This window comes from Ammodytes marinus (genome assembly GCF_949987685.1).
Source record: "Ammodytes marinus genome assembly, chromosome: 22".
Lineage (NCBI taxonomy): Eukaryota > Metazoa > Chordata > Actinopteri > Uranoscopiformes > Ammodytidae > Ammodytes > Ammodytes marinus.
This window is the reverse complement of record NC_137226.1, coordinates 17,795,778-17,820,014: the sequence shown is the minus strand read 5'-3', so window position 1 is coordinate 17,820,014 and position 24,237 is coordinate 17,795,778. Positions and strand designations below refer to the sequence as shown.

Genomic DNA, 24,237 nt, shown 5'->3' with positions numbered 1-24,237 from the left:
GTTTGTGATATTTATTTTTTTAGGTTACTTTTAAGCATGCATAAGATACCTGCGTCCTACAACAGTAATTCTAGTTGATTAAATCAAATGCAAGTTGATCAATCCAAGTAGAGCAATTCAAATTCAAGTAACAATTCAAATTCAGGTTCTAGTGACACATAATTCTGCCCATAATCAAGCCCCCAACAACTCTGAGACTGAAGTCATCAACTATTTGATACTAGGCTGTCTGACACACTTTTAGAGAGTCCCCCTCATGAGGTATAACAACTTGATAAGCATGTCCAGTAAAATGGATAAATCTACTGTAAAGCGATGTTTGTTGAGTGAGCTACAGTAAAGTTTGTTGTTGTGTGGGTTTGGTCTGGTGAATTTCATAAGCAATGCTATTTTCCTTTTGAAGTCTTGCCATCATTTGATATTGTGATGAGGGCCTGTGTCTGATTTTTGTATTCATATTATTTGAATAATATTCTCATTAGATGGTTGGAAGGTCGGACAACCTCTTTTAAGTTATGTTGTTGTATTGTCATTTTGATGATGCTCTCATTGCCTTAAAATAGAAACCAACATGTTATGTTGTTAAATTAAAATATAAGCATAATTTTATTTTGAGACATTTTGCATAGTCTACTTCCAGTAGGCTACTGTGGCTTTGTTCTTCACATGTTGGGCTTATGTTCACAACTTTGCTGTCAGGTTTTTCGTATTACAGAACATAAAAGAGAGATCTTATTACGATAAGGATGTGTTCTGGTCTGGGCATGAGGTTTAACTTTATATTGTTTTTTGGTTATAGTCCATCTCAGATTATGTTACGGCCTTTCCAAAACTAATCAAATGTAACTAGCAGTGTTTAAGTGAGTAAGCTAGTTTAGTAAACATTAGCCTTTTTTGTTGAGCTAATGTGTAATGCATTGCTTTTTAGAGTAGCTTAAGAAGGCCTACCCATAGATAGCCTAATGCTCATGGCTGACCTTTTTTGGTTAAAAATGCCAACCTTAACCATCCGAGTAACAAATAGGCTACGTCACTGTCATCGAGTTGTTTAAAAGAGCGCGAAACCATAACTGCGTCAGCGTCACATTATGCATAAATGTTCTGTCCCATACGCTTAACAAATACGTTCAATGACATTTAAAAGGAAACATTACGGATTTTAACTTTAAATTCTACCGTCGTTTCGTGTTCTCGAACGTTCAACATGACTTACCCAATTCAACTTTTTTAAGGCATTTCTCAACATCCTCGAAGCTTCATCAAAAGTTCAGAGCAGCTTGAATATTTCCCTTTGGTAAAGCTCACCGCTCAAAACTCCACTGTGCGGGTGAGGAAGAGTCCGAGCAGCTGAAATCCCCAAGAAGTGGTCCGTTAACACCCATGTGTCCAACGTAGAAAAGCCATTTGTTAATTTTTTAAAGGATTGTCCCACTGACTTTATGTCCGGCTGCCCACTGCACGCGGAGAGTTCCAAAGTTTACAAAGGATGGCGTGGTGGAAGACGGTGCTATTTATTTTACATTCAGCGTGAGCTCTGATTGGTGGTCGTTGGATCATTTGATTACGGTATTTTTTATTTTATTTCCAATCTTTTTTATTGTATAAAACAAGGGGTACACATTCAAAAATGATAAAAGATAAAGAAAATATTAGCATTATATTTAAATAAAAATAAATTATAAATAAAATCAGTCCATAAAGAATTTATTCTCAAAAATATATTATATTCTTATTCCTAATGTCTAAACATTATAAAAGAAACACCAACACTAGATACCGGTTCCACATACCTGTATTCATAGGTTTTAATGCGCTGTACTATGTCCGTATTCCATTATATCTTCTATTTAAAAAAATATACAACAACTAAATACAATTCAGTGAGGGGTGGGACACATTTTTATTCAAATATAAATATCCAAAAAGCATTTACATTTTAAATTAAAAGGGGTATGGATAAAGGGAATTAATTAACAAATGCACTCACAAAGCTTATTGCTGGCAAACCTCCAAAATTTAAAAATATGATGCAATTTAAATAACACAGGAAACATAACACATCAATTAATGAAGGTTAAATTGAATAAAACTCTTAGTAAAATCATCTTAGACTGAGCATCATAAATCTAATGTGCAGCTTACTGTACATTTGTAGAATACATTGCACCGGACATGTACCACATGCACTCTACATCTTGTAGCCTCTTCACTTTGATTCATTAAAAATAAAAATGGAGGCAATTAACTATTGCCAGTGGAGAAAATGTAATGCCACTTAAGAAAAGTCTTTAAAAATCTTACTGTCATCTGTTTATTCTACAATATCCACTCCTGGCATCTTAAGCAAGATTAGATGACATTAAGCACTGTAGCTTTGGTTATGATTATGCAAATGAGGTTTCTTTCATACCTGCTCTTCTTTTCAGTTGGTTCAGACCACAGAAAAAATACATTACACTTTGCCCACCTTTAGTTCTAGTCCAATGTGTATTACAAATCACGTATTACAAATGCACCAAGCCATGTAAACATAAAGCCAAACAGACTCATTCAGGTTTAGTGTCTGGGAACCAGCAACTGGATTTATACCATGACACACGTAATCCTGGATCCTACACTTCCCAGCATGCAACTGGATAGTGTCAATTTACTACTCCTATGTGTAGTTCATTGACTTTGAACATGTAAAACTGGTTAAGTGCCAACCCTGTAGACCTTGGTCTTTTCATCTTCTCACCATCTTAAGACTGGACTCCATCAAATGTTATCAGTTAATGGGAATCACTATTAATGAGTTGCATATGAACGTATTTTGTGTAAATTATTAAAATTATATTATCTTTATCTGCAATGTTGTATTTTTTTTAGGTGGTTGTTCTCAGACCTCAACCAACCAGCATTCACACTTCGCATCAATCCTTCAAATATGGCTTCAACTTTACATCTTGAGGAAACATTCTTTTGCATTGCTCCACACTTGTATTCCCTGCAGGAAGAGAGAGAGAGAGAGACACAGACAGACAGAGAGAGAGAGAGAAGACATAAAAAGCCTTTTACCATGACCATGACCACCACAGTTGTAGTGTAACCTTCAGGTAGCCTGTGTGGTGTGCTGTACCTTTTTGCACATGCTGATTTGCATGACGGCGTAGTTGATGAGTGCCTCCCTCAGATCTTTGTCTTTCTGCTCCTTGAAGCGCTGCATGTCCACCAGACCCCTTTCTACGTGCTCCCTGCAGTAAAACATGTCAAATAATGTCAGGTCAAAACTTTTGAGGCTGCGCTTTGCCATCATGGACCGTATATAATGGCACACTCACACTTGCCCAAGTGGATCCGTACCGTACTCAAGCACAAAAGATCCAGGCCTAGGCATGATGCTTCTTGCCAATACGTCACTGTCTTAATATGCAAGGGTCTGGGTTTTGGAGCATATTTCTATTTATATCATTTTAAATATTTTAATCAGGTCGAATTTGCAGAAAACATTCCACTTCCACATCAGACCAAAGCTAATCCCTCTGCAACATTTTTTTATATGTCCGTTGCTACATGGACTTATTGGGTCTGGGGGGGAACAGTCTCATATAAATTGACATCAGGACCGCCGTATATGCCTGGCTTGTGCCGGCTCGTACATTCACATCCATACCGTGCCCAAGCACAACTCTTCCACACATGGCAGGGGTAAGGAAGTGTACCCGTGCTGGAGCCGCTCACACTGGTCAAACAAACTAGAGTTTAGCCATCAATCATGCTTGGACAGAGTACCAATGTTCTAGTGTGAATGCGCCCTGAAAGGTTCCCCACACCATCCGCCTGCAGTGACTCACTGGCACTCCAGAGTCTTCTCCTTGACGGTCTCTTCCCCCTCTACGATCATCTCCTCCAGCAGCTTGAGCCTGGCCTCTCTCTGCTCCGGAGCCTCCTGGCCAAACAGCTTGTTGGTCATGCCTTTGAAGGAGAACGTCCGCACTATCTAAGCAAGATGGGAAAAAAACAGAAAATCACATATGTTTGGAAGGGTCTCACCTTGGTTTGACATTACAAAATCAGTCATCGCTGCTCAAGAACAACAGGCAAAGGAAGAGTGAAGCGATCCACGTGTACTATAGTGTAGTGTACCCCTGTAGCCAGCTCCTCCCGCTGCTGCTTCTTGGAGATGAGGTCCTGGGAGGCCATCTCTAGCTCACACTGGGTCAGCTCATGTTTCCTGCACACTGCCCTGTCAAAGCAAAGAGACCCCACATGATAGCATTATCCTCTCTAATGCCCTAATACAAGCCTTAAACATAGTAGAGTAGAAAAGGGGAGTTCCCTACTAAGAATTTACTTTGTTGAATCTGATTGGTCCAATCTGGTTTATAGTCGACTAAACGTCAAATAATGTTGTTGCCCCTGCTCACTGATCCATATTTTAATTTGCCATGTCATAAGCTTTTATAGATACTGTAGTATGTGAAAACGTTGCTAAAACTGGGTCTCACCTCAGCGCTTCAGCATAGGAGAGATATTCTTTCATTTGGTCTGCATAATGCTCCTCTTCCTCCAAGATGTCGTCTATTGAGGCAGCGTATCTGCAGGTGTGTGACAAAATACGACATCTGTCTTAACAAGCAACACAGCAAAGTGGCAGGAACACTCCTACAGTGTGTCTTCCATTATATAGAGATAGTATTGAGCTCTGTTTGGTGTCCAAGTTTTTCCTTTTGAGATTTGTATTTTTTTTACTATGTTTTTTTTTTTTTTTTTTTTTTTTTAATGTTTTCCCAAGGATTGTGTGGGGTGGGTGAGGGTTGTGAATGTTTGTTTGTTTAAATTTTTTTTTTAAATCAATAAAAATAATTTATGAAAAAAAAATAGATAGTATTGAGCAACTGACGGACAAAATAGATGGGATTATGAAAAAAGAACACTCACGCGTCCATATGATGACCAGCACTTTGCAGTCCGTCCCCCATCTCTTTCTCCATGGCGCTCCACTCACTGCAGGGGGGACACAGGGATCCACACACATACATTTGCAAACTAGCAAAGACCCTCTGTCACACACACTGTTATGTTTGAGAAAGTAACGTCTTGATAAATGTTCACAGAACTGGACGTGCAGTTATATTTTTATTGTAGGCTATGTTTAAAAAAAATAAAAAATGTAATAACTGTATGATGCTAATCCTGAATCACATTCTCTCAACAGGAGCACCATGTCTGCTTCATTGTTATTAAGTGAGACAATGTTTGCCCTGTAGATGTTTGGAGTTTTTCCCTTATCCAGCTTGTGGGTCACATTAAGGAGGAGGCTGTATGATGTGCAGATGGTAAAGGCCTTCATGGTCAAACCGGGAGTTTGGACATGAAATGTTTTGACTCAAAGATGGGCGAGTTCATCAAGAACTGAAGTCCATTTACGTCATGCACAAAAAACCCTGATCAGTGGTGTCAAACCTGAAGACTCTTCCATAGTTCCCGTGGACCTTGTAAACACCGTAGAGTCGATCTGCAACCCTCTAGAACACACACAGAAAATAAAAGAAGTGTTAGGCACATATAGTGAATATTTACAGCAAGTTTAAAGAGCATCTCTTTGTATTCGTATGCACAAACTGATCATTTATGCTTGTGATTATTGTCAAGTTACTTTAAAGGGAAAATTCACGGATATTCAACCTTACCTCATCTACCATAATATCCTTTGGGTTGCATTATATCCCTGTGTATTTTTTCAACATTGTCCATTTTGCGGGGACCGAGCAGGACAGAGCTTCAAAATTCCACTCACCAGTGACGTTTCTGTGACGTATTTGGCGAGAGGAAGAGCTTGTGTGGACTACAGCCCGGAGCACCTACCCCCCTCCCTGTGAATCCAGGGGGCGGGCTCTAAATGCTTGTGCGAACTAAAACAAACCGTCTGTCCGTGACAGTTGGGTTTTGGTTCGCACGTGCATTTAGAGCCCGCCCCCTGGATCACAAAAAATGTCACGGTCCCCGCGAAATGGACAATGTTGAAAAAATACACGGGGATATAATGCGACCCAAAGGATATTATGGTAGATGAGGTAAGGTTGAAAATCGGCGAATTTTCCCTTTAAAGGCATGATGTGAGATGACAAATAGTTGTCCCTCCTCTTATCAGTTAGGAAGGAGCATCCAAAGTGTTTGGGCAGGCTAGCAACTGTGTTTTGGTGATGGTGGTGCCTCCAAAACCTGAATGAATTCCTTCATATTAAATTCATATGGTTAATGTGTTTTGGTTATACCTCTTAGTTTTTTAACACTTTTTTTCTACAGTTGTGCCGCTGACATTATAGCAGTACTCTTATACTTATACCATTGTGTAGCCTAATACATCACATTGTGTAGCCTAATACATCACAAACTCTACAGTCAAGTTTTTTTTAGGCCTTAAGGGCAGCCTTATCAAAAGAGCAGTTTTATAATTCCACCACAAAAAGTAACTATTGCTCCTGAATGGATTTTATTGTGAGATTTATTTGTTAACTACTGTCTACAAAGCCAAGGATAAACTTTCAATCTCTGTACAAACAATCAGGGATTAAAGCCAAACCAATCAGCATTGTAGCAATTTAGGGACAAATGACCCAGTGTGCACATGATTATTTGAGCGTTTTTTTTGCAGGCAAACGTGAAAGAAACAAGCAACTTTTTCCTGCCCGTTTGACCAAAAAAATCAGTTATTGCATGTTTAAAAATGTAAAGCATATAGCAACTTTTGTGTGTGTGTGTGTGTGTGTGTGTGTGTGTGTGTGTGTGTGTGCATGTGTCAGAGAAAGACAGGTAAAGAGAGAGACTTACTGCCCGTGCTCTGAGCAGCTGAGAAGTGTGAGACTGCAGCTCATCGCTGTACTGTTTCATGTCCATGAAGCGCCTGAGTGAAACATTAAAATGCCCTTTACCCACACTTTACCATGTCATACTAACGTGTATGTTTTATATTCATATTATATTCCCAACATTTAGAATACATCTGAGCCTTTCTTAGGGCGCACTCACACTTGGCCCAGGTGATCCGTACCGTGCTGAAGCGTGATGATGCTCCCCCCCTCCCTCCTGCTCTGCTGGCTAGTCCCTAAGTCATCTTGCCATTCATCACCACGTCTTATACACGCTGGTTTGGCTTTTGGTGCATATTTGTATACGATTGTTTTATAATATTGTCACTAGGCAATTTAGCCTGTTCCGTTCTCCAGTACGATTGCCCCCCTTCCCACTCCCCCGCTGGCCTGTGCTCACACTGCTCCCAAAGGCCATGGCCTGGGCACGATTGCTCCTTAATTCATACGTCATTACGTCGTAATACGATACACACGTCATCACCAAGCGACAGATGGCCTGGTGTGAGTGCGCCCTTAATGTCAGGACTGGGGGCTATGTGCATGCCTGTGCTGGCTGATAAGCATCCAAACACTGCCCAAGCATACCGTTCCCAACCTGGCCAGGGCCAAGGAAGTGCACCGTTCTTGAGCGCGGTACGGAGCACTCACACTGGTCAAACAAACGTGCTTCAGCATGGTACCAATGCTTAGTGTGAGTGAGCCCTTACAGTGTGTTTAGAAAAAACTAACTTACTTATCTGGATTCCTCACCCTGAAGGTGGCACTGAGAGCTCTCAGCCTGGAATCTGCCTGCAATGGGAGCAACAGGAGCAGGTCAAGCTTTGTCAACACCTATTCACATTTCGTTAGCCTCATAGCATAATTGCCTGAATCATATTTACTCTACTCTACTTTTACTCTACATCTACTCTATTCTACATCTACTCTAATCTACATCTACTCTACTCTACATCTACTTTAACCTACTGTATAACTCTTAAAATATGACTTAGGCAATTATGCTATTAGGCTAACGAAAAGTAGATGTAGAACAGAGTAGATGTAGAGTAAATATGATTTAGGCAATTATGCTATGAGGCTAACGATTTGTATAAGTGCTGCCTGTCAGAGTAAAGAGATGGAAGCTCCGAAAGCAATGTCTCTCACCTTTGCCTGAAAGCCTGTCTCATAAACCACCTCCTTCCAGCCGTGTTCCTGCCACACACACACAGCAGTGAGAACAAGAGATTAAATCATCGGATCTATGAAAGATGACAGGTGGACAGCTGTGTGTGGACCAGTGTGTTACCTCGGTGAGGAAGTGGTAGAGGATCTTGTCATTGGAGATGACAGGATGTGATGCGACACGCAACAGGAAGTTCTCCAGCCCCACCCTGCGGCGCTCCACAAAGTCTGGGTCCATGTTGTCTGCAGACAGCTTGTGCCATACGAACTCTGCCTGCGAGAATAAAGGAACAAAGCCTGAAGTCAAGCCTACTCATCACATATGCCTTTTCTTTTTACTTCAGCTTGAATCCTTTAGTTTGTGCTGCACAGATACACACAAAGGGCAATGAAGAGTGATCATTTTGGGGGGTTGCGAGTTGTCATGTTGGATGTTTAATGCCATAGCAACTTACACCACAATTGAGGATAAGTTGTGTCCACAGTCATTATGGTTCTTCATCAGTTCATTGTAACTTTAAGTGCTTTGGACAGTGCAGCAGAATAATATGTGTTCCTACATATCGACATGAACGTAACCTGTTATTCCAAATCATGTTAGCTTTAACTGAAATAAACCAGTCTATTGTGTATCTTTTAGTTTTAACACACATTTTCAACTTAGTAACAAGTTGTTTAATTATACTATTCATTTCTATCAGTATTTTTACTCAGTGTTTATGTCAAACAAGTGTTGCTCTTTTCATACACCCTTATTACACACATAACTTTTTACTGATCTTTGACTAATGGAGAAAAATGGGGGAAGAAGAAAGGAAAATTAAGATTTCTCAACCAACGTAATTATGCTTGTGCTGTGATCGTATATATACTGTATCACACATCGCATTTGAGGCAAGGCAAGTGTATTCCTATGGCACAATTCAGACACAAGGCCATTCAAAGGGCTTTCGAGGGGCATGAAATACATCCAGATTAAAATACATCAAGTATAGAATACACATTAGAAAAGCGAATGAAAAATATGAATAGAAAAATAACACATTTACAGTCCCCTACAAAAGTATTGGAACAGTGAGGCCAATTCCTTTATTTTTGCTGTAGACTGAAAACATTTGGGTTTGACACCAAAATATGAATATGAGACAAGAGATTTCAGCAACATTTCAGCTTTAATTTCAAGCCTGGAAAAGCATCACAAAAGAAGAATGCAAAAGTGTTGTGATGTCAATGGGTCACAGGCTTGATGCAGTTATTGCAAGCGAAAGATTTGTGACAAAATATTAAGTCTTATTAATTTTAATTTATTTTAGGTCTATCTGTTCCAATACTTTTGCTCACCTAAAAATGTGGTGTTCCTTTACAAATAATGCTATCTTCTCAGTTGTGAATCAGATCCAGATGTAAATACCTGGAATATAAAGCTGAAATGTTGAGCTATTGTCTCATATTCGTATTTTGGTGTCAAACCCAAATGTTTCCAGTCTACAGCAAAAAATAAAGGAATTGGCCTCACTGTTCCAATACTTTTGGAGGGGACTGTAAATAATATAAAAATGTATAGCCTCACTCACCCTCTTCTCGGGCAGAGGGGGCACCACGATGTATGGGTAGGTCACGATGAGGTAGTTCCTCAGCAGCTCAAACTCACTGTATCTCCTCCACAGAGAGTCAGGGGCGGGGTTACGACCCTCGGCCAGAGCATCCATTGGTCTAAAAAAAAACAACAGGACAGTAATTATGAGGCTGCGTTCCAATCCCCATACTATCTACTATTTAGTGTGGTAGACAAAAAAAGATTTTAGGATGTCCCGATTCTTGTGGCCAGATTTAGTATGGTTGGAAAAACCCGGATGTCTACTTCTACATCCGGCCGAGATTTTTTTAGCGTTGAAAACAGCATGCTATTTGGGAAGATTCTGACCCACAATCCACCGGAAGTGACGTCACATCGACGGAGCCTCCGTATGAAAACAAACAGGGATGCGACGGATATAAAAGCAAGAGGCAAGATCAAGGCGCAATGGTATGATGAAATAAATAAGTCAAAGTATATCCCAAGTGTATGCCATACTGCATCCTAACTAGATTATTTTTATGGTCAGATGTAGTATGTAGAATAGAAAAAAGAAAGAGTATGAGATTTGGAACGCAGGGAGAGTTTATTTAGCAAAAGGCAGAAGATGGAAGAAGTGGAATGATGCAACACACATAGCTACACCAAAAGGAAGAAGTAGAGATAAGGATAGTAAAGCCCAGCCCACTCACCTTGTCTCTATGAGGTAAACACTGTACGTCTCCTGCATGTTCACTGAGTTCTTTCCAGTCCTCTTCTCTGCCTCAGCAACACAGATCTCCATCCTGCGCAGGAGAGTGGAGCCCTCCTCCACCATCTGACACACACATACACACACCGCGCACACACACACACACACACACACACACAAACACACATAAACACACGCACAGCACACACACTCACAAACTCATGCATACACACACACACACACACGCACACACACACACACACACACACACACACATAGACAAACACAGACAAACACACGCACACACACAACACACACACACACACATACACACACAGACACACAAAGACAAACACACACACACACACACACACACACACACACACACACACACACACACACACACACACACACACACACAATTATACTGTATTAGCACAAGAAAACGGCTCTCTGGAGACAGCTGGCTCATTGTTGTCAACAGTCAGCTCATTCCTGCTCCCACTTCGTTTCTTGTGAGGCTACTAGCTAACAGCTGTCAACATGAATATGTACACCTTATTCGTTAAGGCAAAGTCATGCTAGCACGGAAGTAACAACAGACTTATACTGGTTACACCTTTCTCAATATGCATTTTGAGGAACACTATTGAAGTGAAATATGACCTGAATTGTGCCAATTGAACGTGTTTTAAGTTAATTTTTAACTTATCTTAGCTCGTCAACAAAACAATGTAAGCTAGTTGCCCTGGGCTTTGTTGAACTGTTAGCCAACACCATGTAACGTTAACTCTGCTGCTATAACAACCTAAAGCGGAATGTGAAGCTACCGTTTTACCGTGTAGTTTAAGCTGTCCGCAGCAGTGTGCTCCGACTCGTCGTCAGTAGCCAGCGACTCTTCCTTCCCATCCTCCGCCATCCTCCTCTCTCTCCTCCTGATGTTGTTGGGGAGCCAGAGCGCATGCGCAGAGCCGAGCCGAGCGTCATCCAACAGATGTAGAAGTGAAAAGCCCACTCAGCTGTCTTTAGCCTAACTGTCTTTATAATGTTACTGTGTTTTTTAGTTTATCTATAAAGTTCAAATCAATGAGTAAAAATAATAATAATTTGCATAGGAAACATGGCATTGGCGATAGGCCTACATGAAGTGATTCAACATTGCTATAATTTTCTACCAGTCAAATAAAGTTATCTAGTCACCACAACCTATAGGAAAACTTACTCCGTGAATATTTTCAAGTAAAAAAGTTAAATTCCACGTCTGTGGGACACTCCATTAGCCTGGCTCCGCCCGCCCGCATACTTCCGGACAAATTTCCTTTTCCTTTTGTACAAATGAAATGAAGTACGATGGTCTGGTTGGACCTAGTAGGTTGGGCAGGCTCATAACACTATCACTCAAATGGAGATTTCATTATTTTTTTATTTCACGTAACATCACTGCCCTCTAGTGACCAAACGGTTGAAATGTATAGTGTAGCAGCTCAATAATACTGTACTGTATGTAGCCTTTTACCACATTTTCCCATGCAGCAAGCTTTCTTTTGTTTTAATGCTTGCACTAAGTGAGCCAACAAAATATGGTTTGCTTTGATTCAACCTCGTTTACAAGGGTTTCCATTTAAGTGTTGGAGAAGTTTCTTTTCGTTGCCCTCTTTGCCATTGTAGCGGAGAGGGATAAAACACATTCAGGTGGTTGATAAAGGGATGTGTTGTGACCATATATGGTTAATTGGAGGCGTTTCTGAATGCAAATGGTCTGAGCGTGAACGAGCATGGTACTTAAGAACATGTGGGATTTATCAAGATTGATGACTTACTGGTGTGCGTACGATAGGCCAGCGCACGTTTGATAAATACCGATTTTTTTTGTACTTAAGCACATACTAAATTTCATTCGTAAGAGTGAATTTAGAACCTTTTCTACGCACTGTTGATAAATGAGGCCCCTGAAGTTGTTGTGAACGCTATACAAGCTTCATATCACTGCAAAATCAAAATGATATTATATGTCATATAGATGTGATAAATGCACGGCTATTAATAGGGAAAAACACAAAAACACATATACAATTTCATATTGTTTAATCTCAAAGAGAATATCACAAGGCGTTAACATAACTTTACATTCAAGTGATAAGTCACATAAAAACACATTTACAAGTTGAAGGTCAGATCATATAAACCGATAAATATATTAAATATTTTTTAAACTAAATTAATAACACTGGTTGCCCTCTTCTGCTCAGCACAGTCGGCGACAGTGCTTCATTTTTTTGGCAAACGACGAGGTCTTTAACAATGACCTCTGCAGAGGCTTTGCACCTGATCCCATTATAATGGACTGTTGATTGCTTTGAACGCATTAAAAATGGACTACATTAACCTTATTGGACAGTAATGTCTTAGACCTTATGACATCATCTCAGTTAAAGGACACTTTAGTTTTAATACAACCTGGGACTTGTGTAGCTTTCCGCCATCATTCCTATGAGTTATCATAGCAAAGTAATCCACAGGGCAAAACTGAGAGAATGCTGTCAAAAAAAAAAAAAAATGGTCACTTTTTGTGGAAGAAAGAATAACTTTCCCAGCACAGATTTAGCCATTTCTGGCCAATATCAAGTACAGTAAAATCAACAGATATGAACAAAAAGAACGAGACGATTAAAAAGGAGCCAGTCGTGGCTATATACACTGCACCCTTGATTGTATTTATCGCAGTTCATTCCAATTGGAAGGAGGAATGAATGGGACTTTTTGAGGATATTTCAAAACAGGTAGAGTAGGTAGTTTGTCCCTCACACTGTAAAACTCAACCCATCATTTCTGTGCATTGAAACAGGTCATTAAAAACACACCCGTGACCCTGAGTAAGTTACGGATGCTCTCTTTTCAGAACACCCATCATTAAAAACAGTGTTCACTTTGTGCTGCCTGGAGGAGTGTTCAGAGTAAGTATAGGAGATGTTTCATTAAAACATTTGTTTTTTGCCACCCTCCCATCCATCCATCCATCCATCCATCCATCCATCCATCCATCCATCCACCATAGACAGTGGACATTTATTAAGTGTTAAGAGCGAGTCCTGGATGTCATTGCTGTGCGTGGCTGTGTGGTTCGTCCGGCGAACCCACAAAGAAGCATACTTGTTGGGGTGAGGAGGGGATGGTGTGAGAGGGTGAGGAGATGGAGATGGAGGAGGAGGTAGATTTGGGGATCTCCCAGTAGTTGCCATGCAGATCTAGGGAGGACAGAGCGGGAAGGTGGTTGTCCATGAGTATGGGTTTGTCAAGGTGTGTGGACGGAGCCGGCGCGCTCAGGCATTTCCTCAGGCCCGGTTTGCTGTGAAGACAATTAGAAAGATGTTAAAAGAGTTTGTTTCAATTGTTTAAAATTATTTAATATATATATGGACAGAAGCAATGAGCAACAAGGTTCAAGGTACTTAGGGGCTGTATAAGGCAGGCAAACACATTTTTTTCAAGCACTTGTCAAGCTTAAGTTTTGAGTCTGTTTTGCTACCATAAAATGTCTTCTTTCATACTAGTATAAATCAAAGGTCCAACATGTACATTCAGGTGTTTATTTGACTAAACCTTGTCTGTTTGCGTCTGTATATTTCTCCTATACAACCATCTTTAACGGACATTATCTAAACATAATTTTTTTTGTTCTCCAGTACTCTGAAGCAAAAATCTCAACTTGCAAAGCACTGACATCAACTCAACTTTTCATAATAATTCTCGGCACTATTCCGAAGGTTATTACACGGCAAAGTCCATGATTGTGTGTGTGTGTGTGTGTGTGTGTGTGTGTGTGTGTGTGTGTGTGTGTGTGTGTGTGTGTTTGTCTGTGAGTGCGCGCGCGTGTGTGTGTGTGTCCATGTCTTTGGCATTCCCCAAAACAAGAGCTGATTTCATCTCCTTATTGGCTTCCTTTAAATGGACATACAGAGTGGATAATTGTATAACTGAATCTATACACTGACTGTATGAAAAAACTCATTGGTTTACCTTGCAACTGCTGCTTGTCCTCTCCAGGCCTGCCGGTACACGTCACCTGCCACCCCCACCAGCCAGCTCACATCAGCGGGCACCTCTGGAATCCACTCCACAAACCTGGGGCCAAAGCACCAATCATATTAATACAACAGGTAACCGCACTGTTGCTACTGATGGTACATCTATAGAGGTTAAAGAAATGTGTTAGAACGGCTGACTGGGCTGAGTAGGGTTAAGCATATACCTGTGTGTAGTATGTGTCTAAGGAATTTTTGATTGTCCTCCAAATTGTAATGCACCTTGTTAGTCTGGGGGTCTGTTGTTCGTGTCTCCTCCACGTGAGTTATTCTTTCAACAGTGAAACATGGACATGACTCTTGCTTGCCACGAGATGAGTGAAAATGAGTCGAAAGCACAGTACTCTGAAGCTAGTAAGATATGCCCAGCGTTCAAAATTGCAAACTCTTTCTTTTGACTATTCTGCATACTACAGCTCATCATGAAATGTATTTAGTTTGCATGCTGTATGCTACAATTGGGACATACTTTAACTTATTTATTTCATCACAACATCGCGCCTTGAACTGGACTCTCGCTTATATATACACATCGCATTCGGTCGCATTGCTTGCTTGTTTTCAATTGAACGACGCAACGCAGAGGATTGTGGGACAGAATCGGCATGAAAAGCAACTGATTTACACACTAAAAATCAGATGTAATGGGGCATCTGGGTATTTTTTAGCAAGCTGTATCCGTATTGGGACATCCTAAATCTTTTCCTATCATACTAAATAGCAGGGAAGTATGGGGATTGGAACGCAGCCACAGTCATTGCTTAGATCTACAAGTACACTCACCTCTGGGCCACTGAGTAGGCCGATTGCACGGGGAGTGTGTAGGGCATGAGCATGTAGGAGGCCACTCTCAATGGCAGCATGTCGCCCACCTTAGCAACCAGGCCAGATTTGTCTTGACAGGCCTCACAGAACACTGAAACACACACACACAGAGGAGAGGAGCAGTCAGCACCCAGCATGTTAACACCAGTATTCACATTACAAAGTCTGTTATCTCTGTATATCACCCTATACCACACCTTTCTTGATGGGGGCGGGCAGGGCGAGCTGCTCATCCAACCACCAGTGTTCTTTGCGCAGTAGGCGGAGCCTCCGTAACATCCATTCTCTATTGGTCTCTGTCTGCGTGCAGCAGCAGTTGAGCGTGCTCTCTGGGATGGAAGGGCCCGCCGTCGGATGCTCCAACCTAATCAAGTCTGGAACCACAAGACATGACCTCAGTGACACAGTCTAAAGGCTAACCTAGAGGCTGATAGGGTTCATGTCATAATTAAGTACGATCATTTAAGTCAAAGTAAGTTTGAGTCAGTACATTTGAGTCATTGTAGTAACACAGTGTTGCAACTCACTGTTCTGTTCCAGGAACTTGAGAGCATCCTTGTAACCGCTCTGACATATGTCAGCCAGCACCTGTAGAGGAAAGACAGCACATCTTATATATGAGAAAAACTCACATTGGCTAGGGTTTAACTATTGATTTTTCTGTTAAGTTGAAAAAATATAGAATTAAATGTGTCATACTGTAAATGTACTATATTAAGAATATGTTAGTGAGACGATTAAGCAACTTGGTGAAATCTGTTTTAATCTCCAGACAAGATGTTGTTCAAATAATCCTTTTCGGTGTCAATTTGTCACATTGCTTAAGAGCAGTTTGTTCAATAAGAGTGAACTGAAGTAGACGTCAGCAGAGGTGCTCACAGCCAATCACCTGGCTGGAATGGTCAGACCAGCAGCTAGCTACTACTGGGTCAAAACACACAAGTTATCTGTCCTGTTTGACATTCAAATGCTGTGTTTCTGTGTTCCTGTGAAGGTCAGCACAATATCTGCCAAGTGGGTGTGTGTGTGTGTGTGTGTGTGTGTGTGTGTGTGTGTGTGTGTGTGTGTGTGTGTGTGTGTGTGTGTGTGTGTGTGTGTGTGTGTGTGTGTGTGTGTGTGTGTGTGTGTGTGTGTGTGTGTGTGTGTGTGTGTAACAAAGAGTTACTACTGCTAGCCTGTATGCAAAGCATGGTCCAGAGTGGTAATTCCTCTTTCTAGGAATGTGGTGTTACATAATGGCTGGATCTAGACGGTGTAAAGCTCATGCACACGTGAAGGCAACAATAAAGCAATGGCTCTACCCCAATACAGTTGAAGTTTACCTTATCATTCAAGTTACCTAACAATTAATGTTCCCAGTGACAGGGAACAGCAAGAGGAAATAATACATTATAATAAGAAATCCTGTCAGTGACGAATAAAGGGAGTGGAGGGAGCGAAAAGGGGTCACCAAAATGTTATGTTTTCTTTAAGCTCTAGATTTTTGTCACACATCCTCAACTGCCCATTGTGATGAAAGTGCTTTCGCGGTGAGAGGTCAAGATTTTGTGAGAATGGGCTGGATTATAAACTATATTTATTACAGGCTTGGCCAAGGAGAACCGGACTGCAATTTCAGATGACATATTAACCTAGAGGCCTTAAAGGCTCACGGCTGGGGCGCCAAGCGTACCAATGTTTTGGGTCTAAGCTGAACAAAGTGAACCATAACAATCTTTAGAGTCTAGGGAGGATGAGACTTTATCTATACAGCTGGCCTCAGTGTACAGTCTGCTAACAGGCTACTAGTACTGAACTAGTGTCTGAAAGATAGACTGTCACATACAATAGGCAATAAGTAAAAGATGAATCATTTTTGTTTTGCACGTAACAATGCAGTGTCCCAGTGCAGTTAACATCTGCTTCAACATGTCTGTTTATGTTTCAACATTCATGCTGCACATATTTATAACGTTAACCACACCATATACATTGTGTACATATCTTTTTAAATTATATTTAAAATGTCTGTATTACATGTACAGTATCCTATTTCACACTTCAGATATTCTTACTTACTTAATTACTTTATTTTGCTTTCTACTTTATATCTATATGGTGCACCTTGTCTCTACACTTCTTAGCTTGGGACTTTAAGAATGGCATTGCCAATGACTGCTGCTGTAATTGGTGTGCATATGACAAATAAACCCTCCCTGAATGTTGACAGTGTGAGTGCTGCTGGTGAGCCCGTGCCTACCTTGGGCTCCGGTGGGAAGAGGGCTCTGCTGAGGCGGTACATGTTGCCCAAGTTCATCTGGATGCTGGTGTTGGTGAAGCGCAGCTCGTGGAAGTTGGTGGACTTGTCGTTGGGGCAGATGTCGCTCTCTCCGGAGAAGGGAGAGATGGTGATGGTGTTCTTCAGCTCAGACTGGGGCAGGTTGTCACTGATCCCGCCATCCACGTACCGCTAAAAAGAACAGAAACAAATGTGTACATGTCAACCTACATGTCATTCAAAAAGATGGAGTAGTTAATACTACAAGTCAAGTTTATTTATATAGCACATTTATAACAGCCGAGGCGGACCAAAGTGCTGTACGGTAAAATAAGTCAAATACATTACATCCAACACATCACATAGACACATAAAAGCAACACAATTAAAACTACATTAAAACACAACACAAGACAGACAGAGTTTAGATTACAATACTGTTCCACTTTTCTCACTGCACATGTCAATGTTGTCATTCAGAACATCCCTAACAGAACTGGTCCCATTGAAATAGTTGTAAATCGCTGGTTTCTTAAAGAATACAATATAATATTGATTTATTGGACAATGATACGATATATTTTTTTTTCAGGGGCCATTATAGTGGGGCTAAACTCTAGACAAAGCCATTCATTGTATCCACACATTTTTGCCACCTAATTGGAACCATCTGCTTGTGTGCCCTCGCGGTTGCTCTGACGTGGTCACAGAAGACACTCCAGCCTTTCACAGTGAAAACACTCGTGCAAAAACATGAACCCTATTCAACTTAGCCAGTTACACCATTTCTCTGAACCTAACATCTTCGAATGTGTGAGTCAGTGACACAGAAAATGAAAGAATTGTCTTTCTCATTTAAAGTGCGTACAATGTCATGGAGACAGAATTAACTTTGTTTGAAGTGACGGAAAAATCCCATGATTCAGAAAGGCAGAGAGGCTGCCAACGGAAAATGTAGCATAACTCGTACTTGTTTACTTATATATGTTTACCCCTGTTAAATGTCAGCATACTAACACACTAAAAATATTATATTATATTTTATTCTAAACTAAGATGGTGAACATACCTGTAGTCATTAGTTGCTGAACATTAGCATTTTTGCATTGTCACTGTAAAGATGTTAGCATGCTGAGGTTAGCATTAAGCTTAGAACACTGCAAGCAGAGCTGCTGAGTCCTAGTCTATGTCACCCACATAACATACCAACTGTCAAATGTTAACTTCTATCTACCATACCCTACCTGCTACCATTTTCGCTCTAACAAATGCCATTGCCTCCTATATCATTTCAGATTTCGGACAAAAAACAACATTATACAAGCTGTTATCCATAGTACAATTGGTCCCCAGGCTGTCATGTCTTAAGTAACACACAAACACACTCATGCACGGGGTTAGTGAGTCACTCTAAACTGGGCTGAGAGCCAGCAAGAGGCGGCCTCTGCAGCGGAGAGGACACAATGTACAGAGTCAATGTACACGATACACAGACAACACCTGCAGACATAACATACACACACACACTCACACACACACACGCACACACACACACACACACACACCCCTGAACTGAATCCAAAAGCAGATTATTGGACTAACTGTGTTCCCTGCTGTGATATATGACTATCTGAACTTTTGTCCCAAAACTCTGACTACAGACTTCATTTCATATTCAGGGTGAATACACACATATGTCCACAAAGAGGGTGTGTGTGTGTGTGTGTGTCAGTGATGTCTTATTTTACTGAGTCAATTAAAAAACACTTCAGCTCATTTCGGACACAGACATCTCAAACACTTTCAATACTTTAACTGTTAAATTTTTTGATTCGTATGTTTAGTCTTTAAATTTGTATTATTTTCCATAATGGATTATTTATTTGAACTTGTATCCCTGTGATGCATTTGAAATTTGTGTTGTGTTGTGTTGTGATTATAGAACTTCCATCTGGTTATGAATGACCTAGCAGTATTATACTATCTTATCCTATAATATGAAAGGGCGTTGGTGCTGCCTGCCCACGGAAATCCGAGCACCTGTCTAACTGAATGAGATAATGGTTTTAAAGTCCACTATTGGCTGAAGATGAAGTCATTAAAGGCAACATTGCTATCAGTAAAACCAGGCCCTGCAGCCAAAATGATTACCACAGTGCTTTGTCTAAACCTGGACATGGCTCATCATTGATTACTTAACATTGAATCTGAATTATCTCATCGTGCACCTCGACCTTTAATATTCTGATGTATTCCCAATGCTAGTTTCAGTTTTACCTGCAATAGAGAGAAGGTTCTACTTATATTCCATTTATACTCCATAGAATGTCCTTGTCAACTGTACTTTTTTTGCTAGAATTTCATTTCATGTTTCAAACAAACATTGGTGGGGCGGTCGGTTGAAATGGAAAATGAGATTAATCACATGTTTGGTTGCCCTGTTAATGATGATTTGAGGGATGTACTTTTTTACTAAAATGTCCTACATTTATGTTCCTTTTACTTTTGGTTGGATGAGTATGAGACACTGTAGGTGTGCTTTAAGAAGGGAACCTTTTTTTCTGTTGCAAGTTTTCATGGGCAAGTCTAGGAAAGAAGGCCGAATATTTAGTTTGAGAGCAAGCTTTAAAATAATCTGTAAATTCTTTGTAACAAATTGAAATGTAATGATTTGAAATGCTGCAACTAAATGTTGATGTCTTAAGGATCCACTTGAAAACGAGATGGGATCATCTCAAAGGGTTATTCCCAAAAAATAATATTGAATAAGGGTTGGGCCCCTTTGGGTACAGGACACACAAGTAAATATAATGTCAATCCATCAATCAAAAATGGTTTAAATCCTTTTTTATTTTGATCACACGTAAAATACAAAACATAATATAACGATTCTAGCAGAAGTCAGACAAAATGTATAGGATGATGATGTACAAATAATTGTGCATCCAAACAGGACCGAAGCACAGCCATAATGTGTAGCGATTTGAGCTAAAGACACCTACCACTCCTCTGAAGATGGGGGGGATCAGGCCGCAGTAGATGGGGATGAAGCAGCTACATACCAGCGCCTGAATGGACAGAGGGTAGACAGTGGTGATCAGACCAGAGAAAAAAATACATCTCCCATATCCTTGCGTTAATGTAATGGAGGTAGGTGATGTGCAATATTGACCAAAAAAAAAAAAAACAATCTAGATATTTCGGGGGATTTTTTCCTGATTACAACAAAATCCTCAGCACTTGTAAAAGCCGTGTCTGTATTTATCTAGGTCAGAGCAGACAGCTGCACAGATTAAAATAAGTATGTTTTTTTGTTGGTGCGATGGGGCGAGTAAGTTCAAAAGTAAAACTCCAAAATAAAGCTCTCTCTCTGTGTCTCTCTCTCTCTGTCTCTCTCTCTCTTTCTCACACACACTTTCTCTGCCTCTCTGTCTCTTTGGGCTAGAAATAAACTATTGAAGGTCGCCGCTTCTATCGCTGATAGGCGTGTTTCTGATCGTTTTTTTTTGCGAAATGAACAACGTACTTTTGACATCCGATGTTTTAATTTCACACATCGTTTAAACAACAATTAAGATATGATGGTACAGACAATCGTACAACATTTCATAGGTGTTGTATATATTCTGCTTCTGTACTGTACTAAGGACCATCCATCGTGTCCTGAATAATGTCATTTTTGTTATTACTATTAATATACATTGCACACCCCTAAATGGAGTCCCTAATGGGTCTGTCTAGATTTTAAAGAGCCCCTCTTCCCCCCCCCATCATGTCACACCCCCCTCCCCCTCACCTGGACCAGCTCCTCTTTAGTGTTGAAGTCAGACACTAGCACGTTCTCTCCATCAGACACCCTGGTGAGAGAGACACAGAGCCGGCCAGAGGCGCGCACATGAGCGTCATCGGGCAGGTCTCTGTTCAGGCCTGTCTTGATCACTTTGACCAGGTTAAAGGTGGGGTGGAGGGGGCCCAGGTTCCTCTTACGGGCCTCCTTAGCCACCTCAATCACATCTTCACAGCATTTAGCTACAAACAAAGAGAGAAAGCAGAGAGAGAGAAGTTTAGGCTGGGGCAGGGCTGTAAAATAATAATAATGATATCTTGGTTAGGCATACTGTAGGCCGGTATTGTATTCTGCCGGTTTGATAACTTATAGCTAAAAAAAACATGGTTTCACGGTATCACTGTATTGCCGATTACAGCTCTTGAATATGTTTTTTTTAAATGTATTCTTAAACAACACATAGAAGATTCTGAACATTCATATTCATAAACTTGTATGATAATATTAATACAGTAAATATTTGAATTAATCTACTTAAAAATTGTAATAAAATCAGTCCTATAAGTGAGCAGCCCAACAAGGTTTTTCAGAGACATAGGGCCTTTTCCAAGAAACCCATTGACAAAAGTACAAGGGGGTGAAAACAAGGTTATAACACAAGCAAAGAAGGAAAACAAAACTGCTTTGACCCTGCTTTCAAGATCCGCCCCACAATCAATCCAACGCAAACAAAAAACACAAGACTTTTCCCCGTTTTAACATTCCAGTGACTGGGATCAATATTCACGAGAGCTAGCTAGGGGTCAGTGACCACGGGTGACCTGGGGAGATCCTTTTTCTCAGTACTGAGGTCAAAGAAACACAATCTATCTTTGATCCAAACAGTTAAGTAACTGTATTAGTCAGTGGTTACATTGAAATGTGTCTTTGCGCATATCCCCTCTCAAGTTACCACACTTCGGAGGGGGTCAGAGCACAGGGTCAGCAGCAGTTTCCCCCTAGGCCATCCTACCAGCCCTAACAGTGTTTTCTATTCAAACCCATTCTGAGAATACACTATCACTGACAGCCATCATCTGCCTATTGATTCCACTCTTATATCATGCTTTATTACTATAAGCTTTGCACTTTTAAGTCTGATGGTGACATAATGCACATGTTACAAGTCATTTTGAACGGATATTTTAATTACCGGTAGCCTATGTACAATCTCTTTGCGATGCTTTGAACACTGACAGTGTAAATATGGATTAAAAAACTGAGCTTAACTGTGTATTTACATTTAACTGAATGGGTTTCGACTGCAAGAAGAACATATTTTACATATATTAACACATCTTTTAATTTGACTTTAATTTGTATTTGTAAGACTTTATGTTATAACATTCAGGTGGGGAATGTGTTAGACACTATAGCCTACACATGTTTTGTATGAAAAATATCTGAAAGTACACTCAAGATGTGTTTTGGTATTTCTATGTAAAAAAATAACATTTTGGGTCAAACTGAACTGAAAGAAGGTCTATGTAAAAAAAGGAAGAAAATAAAGGATATATAGGACTATGATTATATAAATAATTTTGCGATTTCTGCAGCATTCATAACAATGATATAAACCACAATAAATGATAGAATGAATGCCAAAACATCCATAATATGCTGCATCAAGTGTGCAGAGCTCCGGGGCTATGGAGCTATACAGCGGAGGATCTTACTTATGGAAGCCTGGCTGGCAAGCACCGAGGCGGTCAGAGCGCCGGCGGACGCCCCATAGATCTGGGTGGCCCCTTCGATCAGGTACGGCGCTTTCTCCAGCAGACAGCTGGCCACTCCGATGTGGTAAATCCCCAGGAACCCGCATCCAGCGAAAGACAAATTCCAGCCTTTGTTCAGGTCGAACATGGCGGGGGCATGCTCCGGGCTGGGGAGCTGTGTAGGCTATGTGGATGTCAAGGAAACACCCAGCTGTAACAGCGAAGTGAAACTGGTGTCAATTCAACAGCTGGCTATATAAGTAGGGAAGAAGGCTGGCTGCCAGGGAGGGTGCGCTGTTAGTGATGCATTCAGGTGCTGTCGGAACTATCATAACGCCCACTTGAGCCGGCCTGTTGTGCGTCTCCCTGGAGATGTAGGTCACACACCATGGACATATAAATGTCACATTTATATGACATGTATTTTATGACACATGTAGCCTAGACTAATGGCCACGTAGCCTATTCGACTAAATATTGGCAACATTTCAATTTATGTGACGTCACAAACTGAAAATGAACCAAAGAAGTGTCACTGCATTTTGTGTTGGATGTTACCCAGTTGTAGAACGAAGCTAGAAGCCTGTAGTAAAAAATAGGCTATGTTTTATTGCCCAGCGTAGGTAGTCATCTAGGCTACGAGTTGCTACAAATAGCCTGAGCTTATTCACTTGAACTTGATCTATGTTAGCATTATGCCTATCTGCACTCTATCCCCATCAATCAGAACGTGGAGCATCAATTGTCAATGTGCCAGTGGTGACGCATGTTATTTATAAACAATTTAGATTTACGAGGAACCCTAAACGCAACACAAAAAACTAAGGTCATGGTTGGTTGGATTCCTGCAAGTCTTCAGCCAAAGAACCAATCAACAGAAAGTTGGACGGACAGTACGCAATGACGTCAATAACCATTCAAATAGGCTACGCAAAGAAAGCAACAACACTCACAAGTTTCCCCTTATAGTGAGCTTTTATTTGCCGATGATTATTCCTCAATCTATGGTAACAGTAGTCCATGATACAGTTAAGTAACTAAATCATGTTCCACATATCGACAGCACACATACACACGCACACGCACACACACACACACACACACACACACACACACACACACACACACACACACACACACACACACACACACACACACACACACACACACACACACACACACACACACACACACACACACACACACACACAATACATTACATAATAGCTTATATATTAACATATTAT

The 24,237-nt window shown here is 40.7% G+C and overlaps 2 protein-coding genes across 3 annotated transcripts; both read right to left on the bottom strand.

The window, feature by feature from the left end:
• Positions 1 to 1,895: 1,895 nt before the first annotated feature.
• Positions 1,896 to 11,225, bottom strand: LOC307268232 (sorting nexin-4-like). 2 transcript variants are annotated; one of them, XM_080050780.1, is made up of 14 exons: positions 11,124 to 11,225; positions 10,287 to 10,411; positions 9,593 to 9,731; positions 8,143 to 8,292; positions 8,001 to 8,048; positions 7,588 to 7,643; positions 6,814 to 6,886; positions 5,446 to 5,507; positions 4,921 to 4,986; positions 4,488 to 4,577; positions 4,126 to 4,225; positions 3,834 to 3,979; positions 3,119 to 3,233; positions 1,896 to 2,986 (listed from the first exon to the last, which is right to left on the bottom strand). In XM_080050780.1, exons 1-14 carry the CDS (start codon positions 11,202 to 11,204, stop codon positions 2,939 to 2,941), a joined length of 1,299 nt encoding a protein of 432 aa, XP_079906906.1. In that variant the 5' UTR covers positions 11,205 to 11,225; the 3' UTR covers positions 1,896 to 2,938. The 2 variants fall into 2 exon arrangements, with proteins under 2 accessions (XP_079906906.1, XP_079906907.1); XM_080050781.1 differs by lacking the exon at positions 1,896 to 2,986 and having other exon boundaries at positions 3,136 to 3,233; positions 3,813 to 3,979.
• Positions 11,226 to 12,407: 1,182 nt separating this feature from the next.
• On the bottom strand, positions 12,408 to 23,195 carry pnpla3 (patatin-like phospholipase domain containing 3). Its single transcript, XM_080050727.1, has 9 exons — positions 22,952 to 23,195; positions 21,246 to 21,478; positions 20,452 to 20,517; positions 17,432 to 17,641; positions 15,720 to 15,780; positions 15,390 to 15,566; positions 15,151 to 15,283; positions 14,303 to 14,407; positions 12,408 to 13,631 (listed from the first exon to the last, which is right to left on the bottom strand). The coding sequence occupies exons 1-9, from the start codon at positions 23,136 to 23,138 to the stop codon at positions 13,382 to 13,384; spliced, it is 1,422 nt and encodes a 473-aa protein (XP_079906853.1). The 5' UTR covers positions 23,139 to 23,195; the 3' UTR covers positions 12,408 to 13,381.
• Positions 23,196 to 24,237: the final 1,042 nt, after the last annotated feature.

Bases quoted from the DNA above. Each gene is read 5' to 3' on its own strand.
- LOC307268232 (XM_080050780.1), bottom strand. From the start codon at position 11,204: ATGGCGGAGGATGGGAAGGAAGAGTCGCTGGCTACTGACGACGAGTCG. The intron at 8,049-8,142 runs GTAACACACTGG...TGTGTGTGGCAG, and splicing joins TCTACCACTTCCTCACCGAG to GAACACGGCTGGAAGGAGGT. The intron at 4,987-5,445 runs GTTTGACACCAC...TCCCCCCTGCAG, and splicing joins AACTATGGAAGAGTCTTCAG to TGAGTGGAGCGCCATGGAGA.
- pnpla3 (XM_080050727.1), bottom strand. From the start codon at position 23,138: ATGTTCGACCTGAACAAAGGCTGGAATTTGTCTTTCGCTGGATGCGGG. The intron at 20,518-21,245 runs GTGAGGGGGAGG...CTGTCCATTCAG, and splicing joins CTAAAGAGGAGCTGGTCCAG to GCGCTGGTATGTAGCTGCTT. The intron at 15,781-17,431 runs GTAGGCACGGGC...TTTCCTCTACAG, and splicing joins TCTTCCCACCGGAGCCCAAG to GTGCTGGCTGACATATGTCA.